Raw genomic sequence first — 23,107 nt, 5'->3', positions numbered from 1 at the left:
GCACAAACAAGTAAGAACAGAAACAAAGGAACCAGCAAAGACTCATCTCAGTTTATATCATAATCCAGTAATGCAGCCTCTGACCCTGTGTGGCCAGGCACCCTCCATTCAACCTCGCGTGCCACTTTTATCAAGAGTGTCAGTGGTTTACTGGGTAAAAAGCATCAGCAACAGTTCATACATCCACCTGGAGTCATCCGAGTGTTGTTGGAGGGATGAGGACTTCAGGTGAGCAGCACACTCAGGGTTTAATCTGTGGTGCAAAGACACACATCAAGGTCAACCTCTCCAGATATCAGACTGTAAAATGTCTGTTATCAGATGCTCTCGTAAGAGTGTTGTTGCTAAGCTAGCACGACCTTGCTCCTCCTCCACCTTTCAAAAGGCGAGTTTCATGTTTCACAGTTAAGGAGCGGGAAGTTTTGACCTTCAATCAACAGAAGACAAAATATCACCCTTTTTGAATATTTTCTGATGCAGATTGAACTCGTTTAGTAAGTCAGTTTACTTCCAGGTTAGGTCATGAATCCAGCTGATGTTTACTGAATCTGATGCGTTCTAATAGCAGGGCTGATAAGGCCTTTTTAATGAGACCATAAGATCAAAAACGGGATAAAGTTGATGTTGCATTGTTTTATTATCTATTAATAGCTCAGCTTTTACTCATTAAATGTCAACTCAGCTGATTTGCTTGACATAAAAGCCTTTGGAGACTCATTTATGAATTTCAGGGCCTCTCAAGACGAGGGTTTGAAAGGAAGTGGTCAAAATTTGAAACACTGGGTGTTGCGTTTACTCTCCAGTGTGGGTGAAAATCCCACAAGGTTAGCTCCAAATGTTTCTTGCAGTAGAGCACTGCAGGGATGGTGGGTTGTTGCCAGCCAACCCAGAAGTTACCAAGGGAAACCTCAACAAAAACCAGTGGGATTGTGGTCTTGGACTTTGTACTACTGCAGAAAACCAGCTCGTACTGTGCTTGTGTGACTCTGGACTAGCCTCCATGGTCTGGCGAGTGTCATCACTCCACGCCTGGGTGCAGGACACTTCCTTGGCCCTGGCACAGTTGTCATGCACGAGCATGGACAGCAGCAGAGCGATTGCCACACTACAGAGAATATTTGTCTGTACGGCAAAAATGTTGCAGAGCTGTGCTTCAGCACTGCACAGGGCCACCCCCCCAAGTGGAAGCGGGTCCTTGACGACCTCTGTATTCTCATTTAGTGACTTGTTAGCGACTGTCATTTTTAAGCCACATAAAACCTCCAAAATTCCCAGAGTTGGTATTTAATGTTGTAGAACAAATGAACTTAAGGGCAGACCTTCATTCAAGCATCAGTCTGAACCGATTGGTTTTGAGAGAAACGTCTCGCCACAGTCGTCTCTCGGCCACAGCTGTCGTGATCATGTCAGGGTTATTTTGAAACACAATATTTGACGGTCTTTTCTCTGCCTTATTTTATTTGGTCAGATACAAAACCGCATCAAGACCAGGTCTCAGTACCGCCAGACTACAGTGACGAGAATATGTTGGGCCTCCTGATGGTCCTGTGATGGACTGGTGACCTGTCCAGGGTGAACCCCGCCTCTCACCCAATGTCAACTGGGATAGGCTCCAGGCTCCAGGCCCCCACCCTCCCCCCACCCTCGCGACCCTCAACGGATAAGTGGTATAGAAAATGGATGTCTGGATGAATCCCACTGAATTAATAATTATGTTTAATAGTTATAAAATTTGTTTTCATTGCTAAATCATTGAACAACAACCTAATAAACAATGAATACTTACTGGACTGGACTTTTGTAAAACTACTGAAAATTAAATGTGAAAAATAATATAACCTTTTTAAGAATATGGGTATATATTTGGCTGTTGGCTCCTTACATTGGATAGATTGCTCCTACATGTCCTTATGTTTAAGATGCACTGGAAATGGGAATAATAAAGGAAAATCGTATATATATTTTAAATAATTTCCTGCTTCATTGATGTCACGTGCTCATCTCAATAAGAACAAACTACAGAACTTTAATTTAACTTTAATTGAGACAATTCAATGAAAAACAATGTTTGACATGCTATGTCAACTTTTGCACATTGATTTTACCCCGCAAGTGTAACTTTACTTTTTCATGTTCTAATTATGCTGATATGGTGGCACAGCAGCAATCTTCCATCCGTTCTTCATCCTCAGGGGTTCCGGTTCTATGTTCTCCACCTGCTGAGCTGAAATGAAAACACAAAGAATCACACTGGTATTCTCCACATGGGAAAATAAAGATGTTCAAGGTCTGACCTCATCAAGATGACTTCACTCCCATGGTTTAATGGGAACTTCTGTTTTGATCAAAGATGTGATGTCTGTGTGCAAAAAGTAGAAAAGACTTGTCTCCTCTTCGACTGAAATGAGCGGCAGATCATTTTCACATTTAAATGCTGAACAAAGAACACCAACCTTCAAAGTCAATGAAAATGATGAGATCGTCATTTTTCAGGTAATTACGACGCTTGAGGTCAAAATGCTTGACAAAATTTCGCCAGCCCCACATCGGCCCTCGGTGGCACTGGCAGGTTTCGTCATACCACCCCACCTTGGTGGGATCGTCCCACATAAAGTGTCCATCTGATGCTAAAACAACAGAAATCACTGTCATGTTGTCATCAGAAAAGATCCTGACTACATTTTGTTGAAAGCTTGTGAGTGTGTTTTTAGAATAAGGATGTCAGATGGTCGACCATTACTACTACTTATTTTTGAAATTGTAACTAAAAAAAAAAAACGTTCATGAAAACTCCTCTGACTATGAAACTTCTTCTCAGGCAACAAGACTTCCAAGACAGTGTGTTCTTGAATTGCCCTGAAGTGCTTACTCAGTGTCTTATCAGTGGTGAGACTTCGGGCGGTGGACATCCTCAACTTAATGTCAGGGTCTTGGTCCATCACAACCATAGTGGCCTGTCGGTTCACGGCCGGCCACTGCATCACCGCATCATTCTCCCCGCTGACTAGATGGAAGTAGAGCCCAGTGTAGCCTCCCGTGTAATCAAAGTATCCCGACAAGGGCTTGACACTGACAGCGTAACGGTAGCCTTCGGGGCTGTAGAAGGGCTCGCTGTTGATAACCGTCTCATTAGTAGCTGTTTCCATGATCTTGGAGAAGTTTGGGATCCTGACCACAGCATTGGGGCACCGTGTCTCTGTCAGGCTGATGTCATCAATGAAGATGCCACCCAGTGATGCAGAGATATTGCCACGCACTCCTTGGAAAGCATAGCGGAATTTCACATCCACTTCCATTGGGACGTGGGCGATCTTCCATGTGTGGTCAGAATCCGCTGGACAACGGAAAAAAAAAAGACAAAGTGATTAATTTACTGTGTACGCGTTTGTATGTGTGGGGGTGATAGTGCGCTTTTCTTTGGCATCGTGCTGTTTGAGTTAAAATGATTGGTTAAATTGTTCCAGTAATGAATAAGAGTGCTTTGACATGGAGATGGCTACAGCTTCCATATGGGCAACTCTCCAGCATCGAGTCTTGGATGGAAATGAAATGGAATTTTCTTTGAAATACCATAGAAGGTTTGTATCTTCTTCATTCTGCGGACAGTGCCTGTGCCATCGTCCGACTTGACCCAGATCACCAGCCTGTCCTTGGGGCTTCCGGTCATCTTATAGAAGAACTGCAGACACTGAAACTTCCTTTTGGGGTAGAGAGTTCGAGATTCAAGAAGAGCTGATTCTTGAGCATCTCCAGTCGACGTGTTGAAGTACATGAAGTACCCCGCATCTAGAAAGTCACACAAGAAACTTCAATTTGTTCATTCTCTTCATGCTTAGTGAAGCTGGTATTCGCAGTTCTCCGGTTTGAGGTGAGTCTTACCTCTGCATCGTCCCAGGAGAGTGTGATCCTCTGCGGCCACACTGCTCTCAGTATGGACCCAGTCAGCGTCGTCAGTGGAGGCTTGGATCATCCCGCAGATGCTGGCAGACTCAAAGGCACACTGGTCCAGCAGGGTGAGGGGACCCGCTGGGGTGGAGAGGGATGGTTTTGGGAGGCAAGGGGATATAAAGCATGTAAAATCAAGATGATATCCACTGTCAACTACTTCTAAACTTCGTTTGTAAAAATGGTCAACACAGGAGTTTTACTCTCACATGTTAACTGTACGTACAGCAGTTGTACATGCGGTTGAGTCTGAGGGTATCCAGTTTGCTGAAGTCCAGGTACTGGCCTATGATGTTATAGAATTCTGGGATTTTGGTAGTGATCGTAGGGATGCTGTTGTTCTTATTGAAAGAGAAGGGCCTGTAGTGCATGACGGACTCATAGTCATACGGCGTGTTTTGGTCTGTGATGAAGTCATCGTTATATTTGTTGAAGTTGTGCTCAAGTCCTGCAAGAAAACCTCCATTTAGTCACTCCTGCAACTCAGAACAAGAACATTGCTTTGAACATCGTTTTGTACTTCTAGTAAAGAAAGATCCCATGAATGAGCGTACCTGGAATAACCTGATCCAGCCAGATGTCGACATAGTCGTCCCGGTCCGTGCGGGACTGTTCGTGGTAAAAGCCTAAAGCGTGGAGGAGCTCATGTTCAATCACTGCCTTGTGGTCACAACCTTCTCCCAAAGACAAAATTTGACCTGTCTGCTGGTCCCCAACACTGGAGAAACACCTACGCCACAGCCAGCACAAGTCAGTTAATGGCGTGTTACGAAAAAGCAGATAGAAACAATAGATGGACATTCCATTAAATGCCGTATACAAGAGCCAGGTTTCAAAAAGTACGATCCAAACTGAAGCAGCAGAGGTTTAATGATCTCTAATTTTGTGTCACTTGTCAAGCGGCAAAAATTTTAGGGACCATTAAACAATTAATTCCTTCTATTTGTTGGCTGATTTTCCAAACCACATTCCCATGGAACAAAGGTTTTCTCTTTTAAATTCAGATAAATGTTGATTCAATACTGATGACATCACTGACTTGAAAAGCATTGTCCAAAAACATGTATGTGACCCTTGTCAGAGCAGACATGGAGGCTTTATTCCAGCTAGAAGAGAACTGTAGCTTGAAGTGACTCCAAAAGCTTGGTTTCAACTTTCAGGGAACACGTTGTGAGGTTTGTAGTGCAACATTGTGACGTCGTGAACACGGACAGATCTGTACTGCGGCGCCGATCGACTCTTGAAAAAAAAAGTGAGCGTCACAGCTGGAGTCATACCCTCCTCTCTTCTCAAACTTGATAAAGGTCCTCTCTCCCTCATAAGGCTTGAAGTCGATGCAAGACTTCAGCCGATACATCTCAAACGCCTGGTGGACGCAGCCCTTGGCGTTCAGGTCTGAGGAGCGAGAGAAACAGTCACAGCATGTTCACCTTCGGTAGAAGCTCCTGAATCAGCGATGGCACAAATCAAATCATGTTAGCCTGGACATCCTCTTACCTCCTGACCTCTTCAGAGGAGCTCGTATGAATGTGTGTCCGTTTGCTTGTTTGTTTGCCGACTATCTCGAAAGTGGATGCGTGTGTGTTGACTAAATTTGGTGGAAAGATGGGAAATTCTACTGGGAAAATTGTCACGATCCCTGTCTTGTGTTTCCTGTTTTACTTTGTAGTCATGTCCTGTCTTCCTGACCTCCCTCCTGTGATTACCTCATGTGTTTCACCTGGTTGATTGCACCACCTGTGTCTCATTTTCCCTCGCGTATTTAACCTCTGTGTTTACCCCTTGTCCTTGTTGGGTCATTATTGTACTGTTGTGCCGTGATGTTGAAGTCTATTCAAGCGTTGCCACAGTCCCAATCATGAGCTGCCAGCCAAGCCAATTCTCAAGCCCAGTCTCAAGTCACCAGTCTCTTTAATAAACCTTTTGTGCACCCTTCCCCTAGTCTGCATCTGGGTCTACTCCCTCATCCCCCAACCCCTGACAGAAAATGTGAAGAACTCGATGCTGTAGACTGTTCAAGGCTATTGAATGTCGTGGAGGTTCAGGCTTCTGTATATAATCTTGATTACTTTTGGTTTCTTCGTATCTGTGCAGAGACCTATTTTTTGATCCAGTGGCTATCCTTAAAATATAATTTGAGAATGGGCGGCACAGTTTTGGGTTTGAGCACGGGTTCTTTCTGTGTGGAGTCTGCACGTTCTCCCTGTTACTGCGTGGGTTCTGTCAGGTACTCCAGCTTCCTCCACAGTCCAAAGACATCAAGAGGGACCAGGTTAATCCAGACTTTAAATTGACTGTAGGCGTGGCTGGGAGAGCCAATGGTTGTCTGTCTATATGTGTTGGCTTTTCCTCTCAAACATCTGACACCCTTCATTTTGACTGATAGCCTTCCAGCCGGTGTCACGGCAACATACATCACGTTGATGAGGACCAACTGGAAGCCCGGTGAGACCCCCTGTATCTCATGAGCTGAAAGGTTGAGCCCTGCGGCTGTAGTCCTCCAACCTAGAACCACTATGAGAATTTCAGAAGTTATGGAGCCAATCGGAAATGAGTTCCAACTGCTCTACTGCCCCCCCCCCTCCCCAATAGCAATAAAGCTCCTGAATACCTCATGTATTAAAAGACGCCTCTCGAAAAGTAGAGTAGTAGAAAATGTTGTCTCTGGAAGCGCAATGCTGGAATGTTAATAATGGCACGGAAACAAGACCAGGAGGATGCACATCCACACTCTTCCTCTGACCGGCTTGTCTATCGAGACCACACTCTCACATAATCAGCATGGTTTAGTTTAGGTTAGTTTGGTCTCACATATACCGTTGATGCACTGGAGCAGGCTAAAGGACTGAGCCACACATTCTCCACAGCCTAGCGCTCAATATCAAACTCACCCAGATCATCTCCCAGGATGTAGGGGATCGGGAATTTCCATCTGTAGTGTTTGTCAATCAGAGCGTTCCTCCCTACCTGAACCACAAAAGAGCTGTTTAAGAAAGTGTATTATGACCCAGCCTAACGTAGACACAACCAATTACAGTACACAAATACCAGTCCAGTGATGCCATGCAGGCTTAACGTGAGAAGGACCGACGGTCCCAGCAGCCGGACAGGTGAGTGTGTAGCAGCAACTGTCCAAACATCATCAACATAATCTGAATCCCACTCACTGGGAGTAAAATATCCCCCTCAAACAGGCTTTCTTCTGAACCTGCAGGAAAAAAATGCAACTACAGTAAATGAAAAGAAGCGTCCGTCTCTGTTCGGTTGAATCATCGCGTGTATCTCACCCAGGTTTAGGATGGGGTTCACATCTTCACCATTCTTATACACCTCTGTAACACAAAATACACGCTGGTCCGTTCACAAGCTTCAACATCTGGTATGTCTTCAGCGAGGATGCCTTCTTCTTACCGTGCACCTCAGTTGAAACCGGTATCTGGATAAAAGAGACCCAATATGAACGTCATCACCAGACAGCGAGCGGCCATGGTACTCTGTGTTCATGCACAATAAATAGGATGCTTACAGCATGTGAAGCCGCCACAACTGCCAGTCCAAACAGCAGCAGAACCCCCTGCATCCTCACGCTCAGCTCGGTGTCTCTAGGAAATGTTGCTGCCGGTTCGAATGTTCACATGGAAAAGCTCCGACCTCGCTGGTCGTAAAGAGTAACAGTGGGACTTTGACTCAGCCGTGTTACTGATTGGTGAAGGTCACGTGAGAAAGGTTGCTGGTGCATGCGGTCTTTTATCGACAATATTACACCAGTAAATACATAAACATCCAGATATTGCTGGAAATCTTTGGATCTTCTCAGTGCTTCAAACGGAACTCCTGAGGCTGGAAGGCTTTCTTTGCCACCAATGTGTCACTGGGTCAGACTGTGAAACCTGAGTGGAGTTTCACAACATTCGCCTGGAAATCAACAAATTAGACCGAACCGCGTTCAGACTTAATTGAGACGTTAGCAAAAAAGCGGTCTTACATTTGACTCCCTCCACAATGAGCAGCACTCCTCCGAGAAACTGAAGAAGCCTTTTGGATGAGAGGAGAGGTTTCTTAAGCAAAACCGAAACAAGTCCAGGGGCCTCTGACCCAGCTCCTCAACGCCACCGTGACCTGGAGGACTATAAACATTCGGCGACACTCTCCTCATATCACACACCATCAAAACCAGTAGCTTTATGTACCTTCATGAAATTATTTGCATACTTTTGACGTAAGCCTGTAAATGATGTCTGACAGGTGTTCTGTACATCAATACGATCGCAGCCTCAGGCTGAATCACTCGCAAAAGCACTATAAGAATGGATTATGGACTGGAGGATTAAGAAAACAACACAATTAACAGGTAATATCAAGTCAGTTTTATTTATATTGCGCCAATTCACAACAAAAGTTCTCTCATGACTCTTTACCAGTAGAGCAGGTCCAGTACCTCACTCCTTCAATGAAGCTACACCCAACAATTCTCCATCAGCAGCACATCCTGCAACAGTGGCGACGAAAACCTTCCTTTTAACAGGCAGGAACGTGGAGCAGATCCAGGATCAGTGGGGACGGCCTTCTGCTTTGACCAGTTGGGGGGGAAAAGAGAGCAGGAGAGCGGGGCAGAGACAAAGACAGATAATGGAGGAAGACAGATATACAGAAGGAAAGAGTGGGACAGAGATAAAGAGGGAGAGAAAGGGAAGAGACTGATGGACAGACGGGGACGTGAGCAGGTGGAGCTACAGGTGGCAGCTTGAGCCTCTTCAGGTCTGTAGCCTCCTCCAGCAGCACCAGGATCTGGGATGAGGGGAGAAGAAGGGGAGTTAGTAATATGTATGAGTATGATTTATGTATGACAAATATAGGAGGACAGAGAGGGAAGAGAGGAGTAGAGAGAAGCCCAGTGCATCATGGGAGATCTCCCGGCAGTCTGAGCCGACAGCAGCATATCTAAGGGCCAGCCTAAGCAGCCCAACTATAAGCCTGATCAACAAGGAGGTCTTAAGTCTGCTCTTAAAGGTAGAGAGGGGGTCTGCATCCCGGACCGAAACTGGGAGACGGTTCCACAGGAGGGGAGCCTGATAGCTGAAGGCTCTGGCTCCCATTCTACTTTTAGAATCTCTAGGAACCACCAGTAACCCTTCATCCTGGGAGCAAAGGGTTCTAGCTGGGTAATAGGGGACTAGGAGCTCTGTCAGATATGAAGGAGCCTGACTGTTGAGGACTTTGATGGTAGAAGGAGAATTTTGAATTCTGTTCTGAATTTGACAGGGAGCCATGCAGAGACGCCAGTACAGGAGAGACATGGTCTCTTCTACTAGTTCTCGTGAGCACGCGGGCAGCAGCATTTTGGACCAGCTGGAGAGTCTTTAGGGACCTACTGGTGCAGTCTGATAGGAGGGAATTGCAGTAATCCAGCCTGGAAGTGACAAAGGCATGGACTAGTTTTTCTGCATCTTTTTGAGACAGGATGTGCCTGATGTCCTCTTGTAACTGGATTGAAAACACAAGTGGTTCCTCTTCATCCAGGACTGTAGTAGTCTCAGTCCGTCCTGGTATCCATGGGGGGCAGCGCCCTTATTCTGCCTCAAGAGCGCTGGACAGAACCTACGCAGGTAAACACCCCACAGAAGGGTTGGAGGACCTAAGGCGACGGTGCTAACCACAGATTACCATCATCACTAATCTGTAACTATATTGTTACCACTAATCCTGATTCAAATTATAGGGCAGCCCTAGTGGGCTGTTTGTGTGTTTTATCTTTGAAAGAATAATTCGTCATAATAGAGGAAACAGACTGGCAGGTACAGGCATGGTGACCAGCTTGAGAGCCACAGTTGTAAAAAGTTTCTCTTCAGTAACACGATTCAACCGCTAGATGGCGACAAATAGCCAGCACTGGCTTTGTTCAGCCACCATCGACTCACGCGAGGAGTTTCTGATAGAAGCGTGAGAACACGACTGGATGTAGGGAACACGATAGAACATCGAGTAGAGAACCCTGGAACCACTCGCGAAGTTACGAAGCGTGCTTCGAATGAAGCAGGAGGAACATTTCCACGCAAACTACGACTTTTCTTTGCAACGTTTATCTTTGGTCGGTGGAGGATAACGCTACATTACTTGTTCCTGCCGCGAAAGGATTTAAACTCGGAATGTAGCAGAGTCACATTTCTAAAACTACAGTACAAATATACGGAAAAACACGAGATTAAACGTTAACGTAAACAACACGGCGGGTCTTCCGTGCACGCTGGTGAACTGCCACCGGCGACGGTACGTTACATTTTCTACCAAATGCAGGCGGACTTATTGTTTTCTTGGCTAAATTTATCCACACGTCAAGCCGTGTTGGTAATGCGAGAGATTCATCGTTTCTGCTCACCGGCATAAAACCTTCTCTTTCAAATTGATATATAGTTAAATGTTGTGTATGTGGCATCCAGACGAGGTGGCCGAGTGGTTAAGGCGATGGACTGCTAATCCATTGTGCTCTGCACGCGTGGGTTCGAATCCCATCCTCGTCGAATCGTTTTTATGTTTTCATGATAAAAAATATTACAATTACAGAGCAAGACACTATTTCAGGATGTCGTTGAAGATTTTATTGTCACTCCAGTATGACGTCAATCCTGAACAGCAGCATAAGCCTTATAAAACAGTTTCCCACTAGCTTTTGGTGATACAATTAAATTTTATTACATGACCACCACTGGAAATTTGCAAGGTTTCCAACGTTAACCGCAAACTCAAATACCTCAGTTTGTGATGTATTGCCTCGCTCACTTCTGATGTAACATTAAAGGAGCACGCTGATATTTTGGGTCATCCTCTGTGTATGCTGGTTCATAAATATCCAATATCCAGTTGAGGATGATTCTTTGCCAGCAGTAATCCTCCTCATCCTCTAACGAAGGCCCTGTGCCCACCTGGAATTCAGATCCTGACTGCTGCTGACCACTTGTGATGGGATCACATCTGGTTGGATCTGAACACCAGTTGTGCACGGGTCCAAGTCGGCCATGATCAGGCTCGTCTAGCCATCGACACGTGTTTTCTTTTGTTGGCCAGAATCTTAAGTTGTGCAATCAAATCAATGATCTGAGTCAGGAAAGTAGTTCAGCCCAAGGGCCTGACACTGAAAACAGAGTATTTGTTATTACCTTATTACCCTGGTTCCATGAATGTGCAGGCAAAGACTGTTCAGAAAAGTATTTTAAGACTTTTGATGGAGCAGCGCTAACACTTTCCATCCACTACCATTCATTATGCTAAGCTAACTAGCATAGATGCTCCCTCGTGCAGCGCAGGGGAGAGAAGGGTATCTAGCTTCTTGTCTGACTCTGGGGACAAAGGACAAAAACACGGCATGTCCTTGTTGTTCTACCCGTAGACCAGCTCCCCCAGGGTTACACAGTCTGCCTCAGGGCTGCGACGTTCCATCACATTCCATTCTAACGCTGGTAATCCTCATCTGCTTGATAGCTTCTGTTAACACGTCCCTCATCTCTGCTCGGTTGTGTCTCATCACAGGGCTGCGGGCAATCAGCAGGACATCTCCTCTGTCCCATGGCCCCATAAAGACTCCCCTCCACCCCCAGAGAGAGATGGGCTGACTCGCCTTGCCTTCCCTTCAAGCTGTTTGTGGTTTGGCTGCTTGTTGTCTAGAGAGAAAGAGGAAGTCCAAAGATTAAACCTTTAACCATTAAACCTGGCAGCTTTTTATCCCAGTTGGTTTACTGGTGCATGGCAAGTTGACCGTCAGGTGTAGCAGTTAGTTAGATTTTCATACCTGCTGGTCACGCTGGTGTTGATCAATGGCATACTGGTATTTGGCTGCTGTGAGTCCAAGTGCACAAGCGAGTCTCTCGCCGATAAAATCGCAAGCTGAATGTGGAAACAAAAACCACCAGAGTGAGTGTCTCACCAGCTGACCTTTCACACAGAGGTCACCTGTGGCTGTTTCTTACTTAGCAGCGACAGCCTCCCCAGTACAGCCGCCACGTTCTTGAATGAGAACCGAGCCTTGTGGAATGAAGGAAAGAGGTAGTTGTGATGTACGTTGAGGCAGGCATTGCTGACATTTTATGACATAATATCCCACTCTCGGTGCAGGGTCCCTGAAGGGAACTGAGTTTGATGACTCCTGCTCCTCCTCCTCCTCCTCCTCGCTGTCGTCCTCTGTCAGAGTTTCACCGCTGGAGAAGTGGATGATCTTCTTCTGTTTGGACTGCACCGGACACCCAAACTCTGTTTCCTGACATATCAGAGAGCTTTTACATGATGGATCCTCTTTTGTTTGCTACATTATAAGTAACCCCCCCCCCCCCTTGCTTTTCAGTTTAAGAGATTTTTCATCGAAACACAGCTGTCAAAAATTAAGCAGTGTTACTGGACACAAGCTAAGCTAGCTGCTTCACCTTCAGGGTTGCAACACTAACTTACTTCCTGGTGCCTGTCGTTCATTTTCCAGAAACTAAACGTCTCTCTCAGCGGCTCCAGAGCAGCATAGCATTCTTTCTCATGTCCCAGCTGGAGTGTTTGTCTCTTCACGCTGACTGTCCTTTGTGGAGGAAAACAACTGCAGGATACAGGATCAGTCTTGAAACCCGAGACGCCGCCGAGCTCACAAGTGCAAACCTTATCTCAGCTGGAGTCACTCTCAGGCTCGAGGGGCTGGGCCAGATCTGTGTGCACACGCTCTAAACTCCCCGTCCCAATGTTTGCAATATTCTGCTTTGAACTCATGATTATGTTGCCAGGAAAAAGATATCTAACTTCAGCTCAAGTTGTTTGTGACAGGATTGAAAAATTCAAAAGCAAACGACAAAGTTTACAGACATCCAGACATTAATTCCCTCTGCATTTCTTAATCGGTGACTAGAATTTAAACCGTACTTGAATTAAGCCACGGGAAAGAGAAGAAGAGCAACACAAACTCTTTAAAGAACGCGCTCGATGCCTTTTATTCTGAAGAAAGCTGGAGCCGGACTCACAAAAAACTATCTCAAGAACAAATTTCCTCTTAATTTTGCAGTTACATCCTTGTTGAAATTTAAGAGGAAATCTGCATTCATGAACAATCCCCTCAGGATATATCATTTTGAAGAGGCAGGAAGAACCCCCAGGCTTTCTGAGAACTTGCATATTCTGAGGTATTGTGAGTTTTATCGTCAGCATTGTTTCATGAGTTTGACCCCAGATGCTAGAGGAAACCACACTCTTTCTGTTGCGTGTGATTACCACACTCAGATCAAAAAAAAAAAGTAGAATAGGACACAGAAACAAGAAGGGGCAGTTTTTGTGCAATTTAATTTCAGTGATGCGTGTTACATAAAGGACACATTAGAGGAAGGAGGAAGTGCTACAGGAGCGTTTTCATGATGCGGCGGTGATGATGCGTCACACCCTGTTGACAAACAAGCCTTGAGTCAGGCTTCAGCCCTCTGCTAAAGGTCATGAGCAAGGATTACTTTACGCTCTGTCAAGAATTTAGTCAGAATCTGAACTCGTCTGCTGCTCGGCTGAAGCAAATACACTCGAGACATGAATGAGCCGTATGATACAGTTTATACAGGTTTCTAGCAACTGACACAAGCTGACAGTGTGAGTGACGCCTGCGACCAGTTCTTCATCAACATATCAAAACATTAAGCCATAAGCCCCTCCCACCTCAGGTACATCAGTGCGCAATCAGGACAGGGCTACCACCACGGTGCCTCCACAGGCTGCTGGCACGCACCCGCAGCATCAGAACAATCAGCAAGAACAAATGCTTAGAGTCACTTTTACCATCTCAGGTGCTTGTAACTTAAATATGACATAATAAAAGGAATAAATTAACAACTACTATTAAAAGTAAGGTATCAACCAGTAGAAAACGGTCGTTAAAAAAGGACTTCAGCATGTGATCTGAACGGAACAGTGATTGTAAACTGCTAAAACCAATCAAAATACACCAGCAACACTTCATTTTCTCTGCTCACTCTGGATTTACGTTTCTATTCATCCGTAGTACATTTGAAGTACATTTGACTAGAAAGTATCTGATTGAATAAAGGCTGATTTGTGGGAACATGTGGTCCTACTCTACATTAGGGGTACTTTTACAATGGTTAGTTAATGCTTAGTTAAGCATTAGTGAAGGGCCCAGTGATAATCCACCACTGGTGTGCATGTTTACAGGCTACAGCATACATGGATGAAGAGCTGGGCAGGCCAGGGCTACTGAAGGGTCACAAAGAGCATGGATTAATTGTTAGTTATGCTTAACTAGGGTTTATTCGACAATATTCAACAATAAATAAGCATGAACTAACCATTGTACCCTGTAAGAGGTTACTGAATATACTAAGGACAGTTGGACATGTTTCAGCTGTACTTTTGTACGTTAAGTGCCGCTGTATCCGTGGTGTCCGTCGTCCGTGCAGACCAGAGCTCCACAGGAAGGCTGAGCACCCTTCACACTCTTCCTGGTGAGGGGTCAGAGTGCAGCGTTTCACACAGCAGCCAAAGGCACCATTAACAGAGCAACGTCACTCACAAGGCTCACTTATCACCACTCTGCGAGGAGCTCGAAGCAACCGCGTGACAGAACCGTCCATCCCGTTTCTGTCAATGTCAAACATTTGAGGTCTTCATGTCAGGACGTGTCCACAGCTCCCATCAGCGAGGCTGACAGTCAGATTCTGACGGTGATCTGTGAACATGTTTACCTGGCATAGCTGCGATGATGTCATACCCAATACACGACACTTTTCAGCATGAATGAAATACACAATGGATTAATATGGTAAAAAAAAAAAAAAAACAATAATAAAGAAACACATTTCCCTATGGAGGTTTACACGGGCGAAACCCATCAATAGAATGGACGCTGAAGATTTAGGAGACGACGCAGCCTGTGTCCTTCTGAGGCTTCAGATCGGGCTCCTTCACTGGCTTCACCTCCTCATCTTTAGATTTGGCCTGCAGGTCAGACAAGAGCACGACGATGAATGGGTTATTGCAAATACAGCTTCTGTCTAAGGTGACGCGTTTGTGGAATTATCATTCACTGTATGCTGAAACAGTCCCAGGTGATGCATGACCTTGTCGTTTTTTGCTCCCTTGGTCAGGTCAAAGGTCGCGTAGACTTCAGCGGTGCACTGCTCACTGGGGGGCGGCAGCTCGAAGGGGACTGGCTCAGCCAGGCCGTAGCTGGCCTTCAACTCCAGCAGGGGGGCCTCAGCTGGGACTTTGTGGAAGTATCTGAGGAAGGTGATGAAATCGAAGAGGGAGGAGTTAAAAATGAAGGTGTCACCAGCCTTGCTGTTGCTCAAGAACCGTCTGGCGCAGGACTTCCACCTTGAGCAGGCTGCATAAGACGGCCAAGTTACTTTAGCGAATATAGTTAGCCACTTCCTGGTAATAACCAGCCGTAAATGTTACCACACAACTGATGCAGACACTAAGCAAGGCAACAACTTCACCTGTATCACTCCCAAACAGACACAGACAGCTGCACACACACTGAGTGTCGATTTAGGCCTGGTTCCCACGCGTGTGGTGCCTGTAATGTAGTGTCCGACACAGAATGAGCCCAGGGATGAGATGGAAACATTTGCTGCTCAGTCCAGACAGAGGCTACATTTACAATGTATGGCAACAACATGTGATTACTAAAATGAGACGTCTCTTTCTCCCTGCCTGGAGAATTAAACAACGTTTCAAACTGGAATGCAGCTGGACGTGACGTCATCAGGTGCTCCTTCGGTGCATCGTCCTCTCAACACCACATGATGGCGACAGGAACTCACCAGCTGCCACGTGCTGTGTTCTTAACGTTGAGTTTTTCCAGCTCGGTGTTAAGGTTCCTACTCGTGACTGAGCCACTGCTCTACAAGCTACAAGAGCAGATTGGACTGATCTCCGGTTGCTAGGTCGTATCTATGGTTCCTCCTATTTACTGGCGTACTGAACATCACGGCATGAGAGCAGTACAGGATAGGAAAGAATTTTCCAGGCATTAGTCAGACCCTCTGGTATTACTATGGAGGCAGACTTATGGCTTGTGAAATACTTTAGATTTTGACTGAATAATGCATTAAAATCTAAACTGTTGGTTTTATAATTTCATTCTTTGGTGAACAGCCATGGTATAACCAGGATTATGCCCTTTGAGGTGTCCGTAATGAGGAGTTCATGGACTAAGCCACACTGACATGCATTAATTCCTGATCATGGAATTCTCGTTGTCCGGTTTTATCCCTTCCACATTTGTAATCCGTCATCCACTGAGCCATCAGCTAAGTCTTTGTCTTTGTCCTCAGTCACTCACATTTTTTAGTCCTCAAGCTAATAACAATGCACTTGTGTACAGTTTGTCCCGGCCGACTCACATGAAGCCATTTTCTCTCTGGCACTTCTCCAGTGTGTTTTTAATCAGGCCGCCCAGTTTAAGGAAGAACAGCTGCTCCGACGGTTTGGCTGTGGTGCCCGGGCCTTTGGTCTGACGGTACTCTTTACACAGCTCCTCAGCCCGGGAATAACCTAAACAAAGATATCCTCGTGTTAGCACAAAGGCGAGGCAGACAGTAGAGTAAGGAAGCTGAGTATGAGTAGACAAATATGGGTTAAACTGGCAAAAATACCGCAGCAATAAAAGAGACAATCAGACAGGAAACAGCTGTGGAGCGCGGCATACGTGAGAAATCTCAAGAGCTAAACTACAACCAGAACTAATGAACCACCTTGTGGACTAGCTTTTTCTCTGAGAGTCAGAATGATTTCATACACTGTGATAACACACCTGGGTGACAAACGTTAAAACAAAACTGAAAATCAAAGCACAAACGGAGAAGAATGCCTGCAGTCAGACGGTTGAATTATTCAGGATACTTGAGTTGATGAAAAAGATGCAGATGAGTGTTCCTTTAAATACATACACTTCTGTGCTTCCTGGAGGGATCTTATGGCCTCACCGCACTTGTCACTCGCCAGTAGTGTCTGTCCATGATAGCAGTACGCCTGCAGACACAACACACGGACTTGAGAGGGAGACTGAGGAGAGTGGTAGAGGGACACGCACTGTCCTTCTTCTTCGTCAAGGAAAGAGTTTGAACTTACATAAGCCATGTAAAAGTGGAGCTTCAGCTGCAGATACTTCCTCCACTTGCTGCTGCACTCTGGCTCCAAGGTGTTCAGTGTGTGGTCTGGACACACAAAACCACCATTACTGATTTGTTACACAGAGACAGTGTGTGATTAATGTCCTACGATCACAAAAAGAGCATTCAATCAAGGACAGCACTGCTAACTGTAACAGGAACTGGAAGCCTCTGAAAAGTCCTGCTAGAGGAAGACTCACCAGCTTTCTGGTAGAAATTTGCCGTCTCAAACGCCAACGCTGCGACGATTGTGGCGTTGTGCTTCAGTTCAATTGCTCTGGCGATTGTCACTGCGAACAACGGGAGGGAAATGGAGCAGTCATCACACACGGCTGAGTCCTAAAGCTCTTTAGCAGGGACTCCTATGGTTAAGTCTCATGAACTGAGCCACGTTGCTGAATAATCCTGCAGCTCCTCAAGACTTAACGCATCTTTTCAGATCAGTTGCATCAAATCCTAGAAGTGAGGCGAGTCATCTCACAGGGGTCGTGTGACACTCACAATTATTCACAATCATTTACAACCAAACTCCAATAACCGAGAACACAGGAGCGAACGATGTAGCGTTCTGCTCTACACTGTAGCTGTAAGACCGCACTTATCCTCACAGGAGAAAATCTTACTGAACAGGACAAAAGAGCAGTTCTAGCAGCAGAGAGGGAAACTGCACGCAGGTCGGATGCTTTCTGATGACTCGTGCAGAACACAAGCTTGTGGCTCTGGTACCTTCCTGCGCTTCTGCCTGGCACTGGATGATGTAAGCATCAATCACTCTGGGCTCCAGGTCTCGGCCTTTCTCAGCGGGGGTGATGAGACGGGGAATGTGGACTTCCTGTAGAAAAATACCTAAAGGTAATCATTCGCCATGAATCTATTTTTCCCCCAGGCTTCGAGGGAAGTAAAGGAACGAGGTGTTCACAGTGTCAGCTTCTATAGTTTTTAGAACATTGCTGCATTTTAGGGTTACAGTACAAGTTCTTAATCTGTGAAACTAATTCTGATCATTTAAGAATAATCAATAGTCAGTATGCACCGACACTAGAGGTAAGAGAGGGAATTTGCATCACCCCACCTTCAGGTTTTTGAATATTCCAGCAGCAACCTTCAGGCTTCGGTGAACATCTTTGGCTTCGGCCTCTGATATGCTGTTAAAACATGACAGCCAGAATGAAGAACGCAGCACTGTGGGCAACGTTTTTAACGACCATTAAGTCCAACAGAAGTACGCACTTTTCCTTGCCGGCTAGTCGTGATGCAAACTTGGTGTACCAGAGGGCGACATTGAAGGCCATGGACACCAGTTCAAAGACGGCATCTTGCTGGGCACTGAGATGAGAGCAGAAGCAGGTTAAACAAACCCCTTCAACACAAGGCCTGAATCAGGTGCTCAGTACGGAGCGCCACATGGAGCTGGGACCTCCTCAAATAGTGGAAAAGACGACGCGTGTTGTGATTCTACAGTTCCAGCAAAAGTTCTTTTTCCAGACCTTCTTTTGTCTACCAGCACTTCTGATGACACAGTAACAGGACTGGAAGTAATGTGTCGCTGCTGGGTGTGGACGGAATGTTGACTCCCTCACTGCACGATGAATCAGCTGTTTTGTGCTGCTGATCGACTTCACAACTGGAAATACCAAAGTGTTGCGTACGGCTACATCAGACAATCAAGACCACCATGCATTGTAGCCAGTCCTGCTAATGTTAGCTGGGATTAAGTTGGATTTTTCCTCCCTTTTGAGAGTTGCTGCCTTCATCCCCTGCAGGCCCATTTTGCCTGAGCAGTAGAATTTGAGAGTTGTTCCTGGACAGCTAAGGCTGTCGCAGACATCATCACTGTTAGAAAGATGGTCTTTTCCAAAAACTTGGCAGTCTGGTGGTAGATAGAAAGAAAGAAAATATTTCTCCGACACATCGGGGTCTAAGGCACACATTCATCATTAAGTGATTCTACATTTTCTCTTCCAGGAAAGGATCTGATGATTTCAAAAAATAAAACAGCTGCAGCGAGATTCAGTGCGATAGTTGAGACTGTGGTCGAAAACAAAACAATGAAATGTCACACTTTTTTTTTGGAGCCAGTTCTGTGTTTGCACATCATGTCACAGCAGGTGCGGCGCACAGCAGGGTACATTACTTTACACTGTTGGAACATTGATGAAACACAGTTGAGTTGAAGGGTTGGCTTTTGCGGGTCTTTGCTGACAGAGGGCCTTTACACTGGTGACCTCACCCTCGACCCTGGAGTCAAGCACTGATTAACAAGTATAGACTGTGAATTACTCATTTCTATGAACTTAGAAACAAAAAGTAAATTTGATCATTTATGACTAAATGTAAAAATGCGTGAGCCGTAAGTGGAAACATTCTCAGTGAATAAACTTTTTAAAAGTTGGTGCTTTTTTCCCCAAAGTGAACGACAGTTTGGAAAGCAAGAAGCTGGCACTGATGGAGGACGAGTCATCTAAATTGATGCATCAGGATCGTTTGCCATTTGATCAGTGCATTGCATATTAGTTTATTATTCCATATCAATAACACCTCGTATGTCTTATTCCCTTCGCCTACAACAACCAGGATGCATTGAAACCGTTTCCTTCCCAGGCCCTTGCCTGCTCTCAGGTTGCTGTGTTACGAGGAAACCCTGACTGAGTTTGCGTTATTAATGGTCTGCTTCTGCTGACTCATCAGGCTCTCCATGATAAAGCTCCATCCTATTTGAAAGAGCTCATTAGTCCCTACTGTCCGACCAGAGCACTCCGCTCCCAGAATGCAGGTCTGTTAGTGATTCCCAGTATCAATAAAAACAGACTGGGAGGTAGAGCCTTTAGTTACCGGGCTCCTCTACTGTGGAACCAGCATCTCTCCATGGGTCAGAGAGGCAGACACTTTAACTACGTTTAAGTCCAGGCTTAAGACCTTCCTCTATGACAGAGCCTTCAGTTAGGACTGGTTCAGGTAGCTCTGAACCATTGATAGCTATGCTGCTACAGGCTTAGACTGCTGGGGGACACATCAGGCTACATGGAGCCCTTCCCTCCTCTCCTCTCCTCTCCTCTCCTCCCTGCACATTTTTGGAACTGTCATTACCACTACTTGTTGCACTTTGTAGTTTGGCCTTGGTGTCTCGCAGTCTCTCTGTGTTTCCACAGATCCACCAGAGCCCCAACCGCCGCCTGCATCGCCCCCCCCCCCTCTTATTCCCTACTGTTACACCGGCCTGCGCTCCCCTTCCATGAACCAGTCTACCATCCAGTCCCCCATCAAGCTGGCTTGCTCTCCCTGCCTCCCCTACCAGAAGCTTCCTTCTTCAACTGTTAACATTTCCGTGTTTCCCACATTTTGCATTGTAAACTGTTTTCTTCTCTGTACCAACATCTCCTGCACGTCTGTCCGTCCTGGGTGAGGGATCCTCCTCTGTTGCTCACCCTGAGGTTTCTCAGATTTTTCCCTGTTAAAGGTTTTCTATGGAGTTTCTCCTCAGTCGATGTGAGGGTCTAAGGGCAGAGGATGTTGTTATGATGCCATGAAGCCTGGAGACAAACTGGTGGTGAAAATGGGCTCTACAAATAAAATTGCCTTGCCTTGCTTCGGTTGAATTTTAATGTCTTTTTCAGGTTAAACATATATTCTTAGTTTTTTCTCGTTGCACTTGCATCTTACTGAATATAAACACCTTCAATAAGGTCTGTGTTTAACACCAGATTGACTTCTTGGGACTTTTTGATCTACAGCACTGAATGTCAGTTTATAGCATGCTTGTGAATTTCAGTGTCTGTCTTAAAAGCAGCAGGTACAAACGTGTGGCTCAACCAGACAACTGACGTCACTGCGCCAAAAGAGGCGTGATTTCCTAACATTTCAGTTGAAAATCAAAAAATCTTGGAAGTGGCATTCATTTGTGATGATTACCTTGCTGAAAAAAAACTGCCTCATACACCTTTGTCACACAGCTTATTTTTGACAACGATCAAGAGTCCAAAGTAAAGATTTCATTCGTTTCTGGCCAAAGGAACCAATGGAGATGCTAACTTCCGTGTTGTCCGATAAAGTGACCTCATCTGAGCCGCCTCATCCCTACAACACGAGGTTTTCTTCTCCAAAAATAGGCATGTTGTTGTCTCAGGCCTGTGGCCAAGATGCTGCTTTTTCTTTTTACGTTACTGATAATAATCATAAATATCCAGCACACGACTACACAGCAGAAGAACATCTGAAACTGTCCAGCATGGTTCAACAGCCAAAGTGGGCAGCCACAACAAGTGTTTGTACCTGGGAGTGTTTCCTTGTAAAGTGTCAGTCCACTTGAAGTTCTGGATGAACCTCATCTTGTTCTCCTGTGTGGTTCCATCCAAGGATGTGATAAAGCCTGGTGCATCATGAACCAAAACAAAATTTAAAGAAAGAAGCGGGCAGTTAGTTGCAAACTAAAAAGGTAATATTAGAGGGGTACGCAAGGAGAACCGTTTACAGCCATTAATGTGGATAAACAACATGATGGCACTGTGAAGGAATTTCATTGCACCTTAAGTCCTTGTGTTTATGAATACCAGGATAAGATCTGTGCAAATATGCCAGATGAGCCTGATTGACAACAATGAGAAACATCCTCACGTAATTGGTGGGGCTGAGCTTGTGAGCGAGTTGAAACCAACCTTGTAGGAGGGAGAAATATGCATCTGTGGCATTTTTCATGATCTCTGGGTTGCAGGTGACATCAGTGAACATTTCCAGCAGTCTTGCCCTGGTGGTCCTCAAGTCACTGCGTGTGATCAGATCGTTTATGAAATATGTTAATCCATAAAGTACTTTTAAAGTGATCATTACAGACACCACTGCATGGCCGTCTTGCTGGAAAGCAAAGGACAGCCATCAGGTAACTGAACTGAATGCAATTTTGAGTGTAATCAAAGCAAGAGTCACAGTTCAGTCTGATAACACTGTTATACGGTGTGATAAAGCCAATAACGAGGATAGCAAACATACTTGCATATCTTATTGGCAGCGGGGCTCCCTGCCACTCCATAGAAATTAAAGGAAACAGGAGCTGTTGCCTTCAGGGGGTTTCTGTGAAACCAATGTGCCATCCTGCGGATGAGGTCACGTCTGAGGAGGTGGCGAGACACAGTATGACAAGCGCGTTAAACCGATTCAGACCCATTAGAATTAACTTCGAGAGATGTGGTTTACTAATAGAAAGATATCTGCTAATGACAGTGTTTACAGAGCAGCGTTAGCTAGCTAATGTGTCAGCTTGGCTAACGCTACCGCTACAAGTCGCTGTTAGCACTGTAACAACACACTGGTTGACCTTTGTCTTCTTACTGACAAATCCATAAAACATCACTACGGTTAAAACTGATTATTATTAATTCATTTGTGTTTCTATTGTGAGAGAAAGTCCGTTACGTAAGCAACAGAGGGAAACAGCTAACAGCTAACCATGGCTACATCTAAGCACACAATTCATCGGAGCGACATGACAACTCACTTATCATGAAACTACACAAATATCATTACAAAGCTGACACATATAATGAGTTAGAATGTTTACCAGCCTTTACGACGCCGAGTTTTTGAGATTTGATACTCCTTCCGTCAAGTCTGACAAGTTACTTCCGGAAATAAAGACGAACGTAACGGTGGCCAATGGGAACCTAGAAGTCAGTCACATGACCGGTACTCGGAAAATTCCCCATATGTCTCCCCTGGCTCTTTTGTTCGAGCTCCAGTCGCTCAACAGGCCTTTGACACGGCTGATATTCACATTCGTATCAGGCAGACAGAAAAGCCACTTACACTCTGAGCCAAGTTAGCTTTTTAGTGTAGCTTCAGCTATCATGCTGATGCGTTAATAACCTGCAGCGTGGAATACGGATGGTTCCTGAGACAACAAAACAAAACCATTTAATACTGCAGGCCATCCTGTTAATCGTGTTGCTCCTGAAAACAATGACACTATAGGACATGAAAATCTAATGTCAGTATTTGTTTAATATGGCGTGTGGATTGATTTTAAATGTCTG

The 23,107-nt window shown here is 45.3% G+C and overlaps 3 protein-coding genes and 1 non-coding gene across 7 annotated transcripts; 1 reads left to right on the top strand and 3 right to left on the bottom strand.

Annotated features, from left to right (window-relative positions):
• Positions 1-120: 120 nt before the first annotated feature.
• Positions 121-7,596, bottom strand: mep1a.1 (meprin A, alpha (PABA peptide hydrolase), tandem duplicate 1). Of its 3 annotated transcripts, XR_015110587.1 has the most exons (15): positions 7,472-7,596; positions 7,357-7,381; positions 7,233-7,277; positions 7,113-7,153; positions 6,837-6,912; positions 5,223-5,340; positions 4,500-4,675; positions 4,172-4,393; positions 3,880-4,026; positions 3,571-3,786; positions 2,870-3,334; positions 2,454-2,627; positions 2,295-2,359; positions 2,125-2,224; positions 121-253 (listed from the first exon to the last, which is right to left on the bottom strand). XR_015110587.1 is itself a non-coding variant. In XM_086189342.1 (14 exons), the coding sequence occupies exons 1-13, from the start codon at positions 7,523-7,525 to the stop codon at positions 2,310-2,312; spliced, it is 1,809 nt and encodes a 602-aa protein (XP_086045468.1). In that variant the 5' UTR covers positions 7,526-7,596; the 3' UTR covers positions 2,079-2,224; positions 2,295-2,309. The 3 variants fall into 3 exon arrangements, 2 of the variants coding, with proteins under 2 accessions (XP_086045468.1, XP_086045469.1); XM_086189342.1 differs by lacking the exon at positions 121-253 and having other exon boundaries at positions 2,079-2,224; XM_086189343.1 differs by lacking the exons at positions 121-253; positions 6,837-6,912; positions 7,113-7,153; ... (1 more) ...; positions 7,357-7,381; positions 7,472-7,596 and adding an exon at positions 5,443-5,575 and having other exon boundaries at positions 2,079-2,224.
• Positions 7,597-8,372: 776 nt separating this feature from the next.
• LOC147242246 (uncharacterized) lies at positions 8,373-12,621 on the bottom strand. The gene is made up of 6 exons (XM_086189373.1): positions 12,382-12,621; positions 12,041-12,193; positions 11,907-11,961; positions 11,729-11,823; positions 11,558-11,600; positions 8,373-8,733 (listed from the first exon to the last, which is right to left on the bottom strand). The coding sequence occupies exons 1-6, from the start codon at positions 12,400-12,402 to the stop codon at positions 8,402-8,404; spliced, it is 699 nt and encodes a 232-aa protein (XP_086045499.1). The 5' UTR covers positions 12,403-12,621; the 3' UTR covers positions 8,373-8,401.
• trnas-gcu (transfer RNA serine (anticodon GCU)) lies at positions 10,382-10,463 on the top strand. The gene has a single exon. It is a non-coding gene; the product is annotated as a tRNA-Ser (tRNA).
• Positions 12,622-13,208: 587 nt separating the features above from the next.
• On the bottom strand, positions 13,209-22,735 carry brox (BRO1 domain and CAAX motif containing). Of its 2 annotated transcripts, none has more exons than XM_086190154.1 (13): positions 22,640-22,735; positions 22,068-22,187; positions 21,737-21,843; positions 21,354-21,450; positions 18,315-18,410; positions 18,157-18,229; positions 17,811-17,916; positions 17,285-17,374; positions 17,044-17,129; positions 16,863-16,944; positions 16,317-16,467; positions 15,027-15,186; positions 13,209-14,904 (listed from the first exon to the last, which is right to left on the bottom strand). In XM_086190154.1, the coding sequence occupies exons 2-13, from the start codon at positions 22,166-22,168 to the stop codon at positions 14,821-14,823; spliced, it is 1,233 nt and encodes a 410-aa protein (XP_086046280.1). In that variant the 5' UTR covers positions 22,169-22,187; positions 22,640-22,735; the 3' UTR covers positions 13,209-14,820. The 2 variants fall into 2 exon arrangements, with proteins under 2 accessions (XP_086046280.1, XP_086046279.1); XM_086190153.1 differs by having other exon boundaries at positions 22,636-22,724.
• Between the last annotated feature and the right edge of the window lie 372 nt (positions 22,736-23,107).

The sequence above is a fragment of the Aulostomus chinensis genome, chromosome 20, assembly GCF_037954235.1.
Source record: "Aulostomus chinensis isolate RoL2024-O1b breed Wild chromosome 20, RoL_Achi_v1.0, whole genome shotgun sequence".
NCBI classification, from domain to species: Eukaryota; Metazoa; Chordata; class Actinopteri; order Syngnathiformes; family Aulostomidae; genus Aulostomus; species Aulostomus chinensis.
Note: the sequence above shows the minus strand (reverse complement) of the source record. Positions and strands in the feature narration are given on the sequence as shown.

Bases quoted from the DNA above. Each gene is read 5' to 3' on its own strand.
- brox (XM_086190154.1), bottom strand. From the start codon at position 22,168: ATGGCACATTGGTTTCACAGAAACCCCCTGAAGGCAACAGCTCCTGTT. The intron at 18,230-18,314 runs GTGCGTACTTCT...ATGTTTTAACAG, and splicing joins CGACTAGCCGGCAAGGAAAA to CATATCAGAGGCCGAAGCCA. The intron at 16,468-16,862 runs GTATGTATTTAA...ATCTTTGTTTAG, and splicing joins CCTCCAGGAAGCACAGAAGT to GTTATTCCCGGGCTGAGGAG.
- LOC147242246 (XM_086189373.1), bottom strand. From the start codon at position 12,402: ATGAACGACAGGCACCAGGAA. The intron at 11,962-12,040 runs GTGGGATATTAT...TCATTCCACAAG, and splicing joins TCAGGGACCCTGCACCGAGA to GCTCGGTTCTCATTCAAGAA. The intron at 8,734-11,557 runs GCGAGTCAGCCC...CCCTCATCCCAG, and splicing joins CAGCTTGAAGGGAAGGCAAG to ATCCTGGTGCTGCTGGAGGA.
- mep1a.1 (XM_086189342.1), bottom strand. From the start codon at position 7,525: ATGCAGGGGGTTCTGCTGCTGTTTGGACTGGCAGTTGTGGCGGCTTCA. The intron at 4,394-4,499 runs GTACGCTCATTC...GTTTTCTTGCAG, and splicing joins GCTGGATCAGGTTATTCCAG to GACTTGAGCACAACTTCAAC. The intron at 2,628-2,869 runs GTAAGCACTTCA...CTGTTGTTTTAG, and splicing joins CACCACTGATAAGACACTGA to CATCAGATGGACACTTTATG.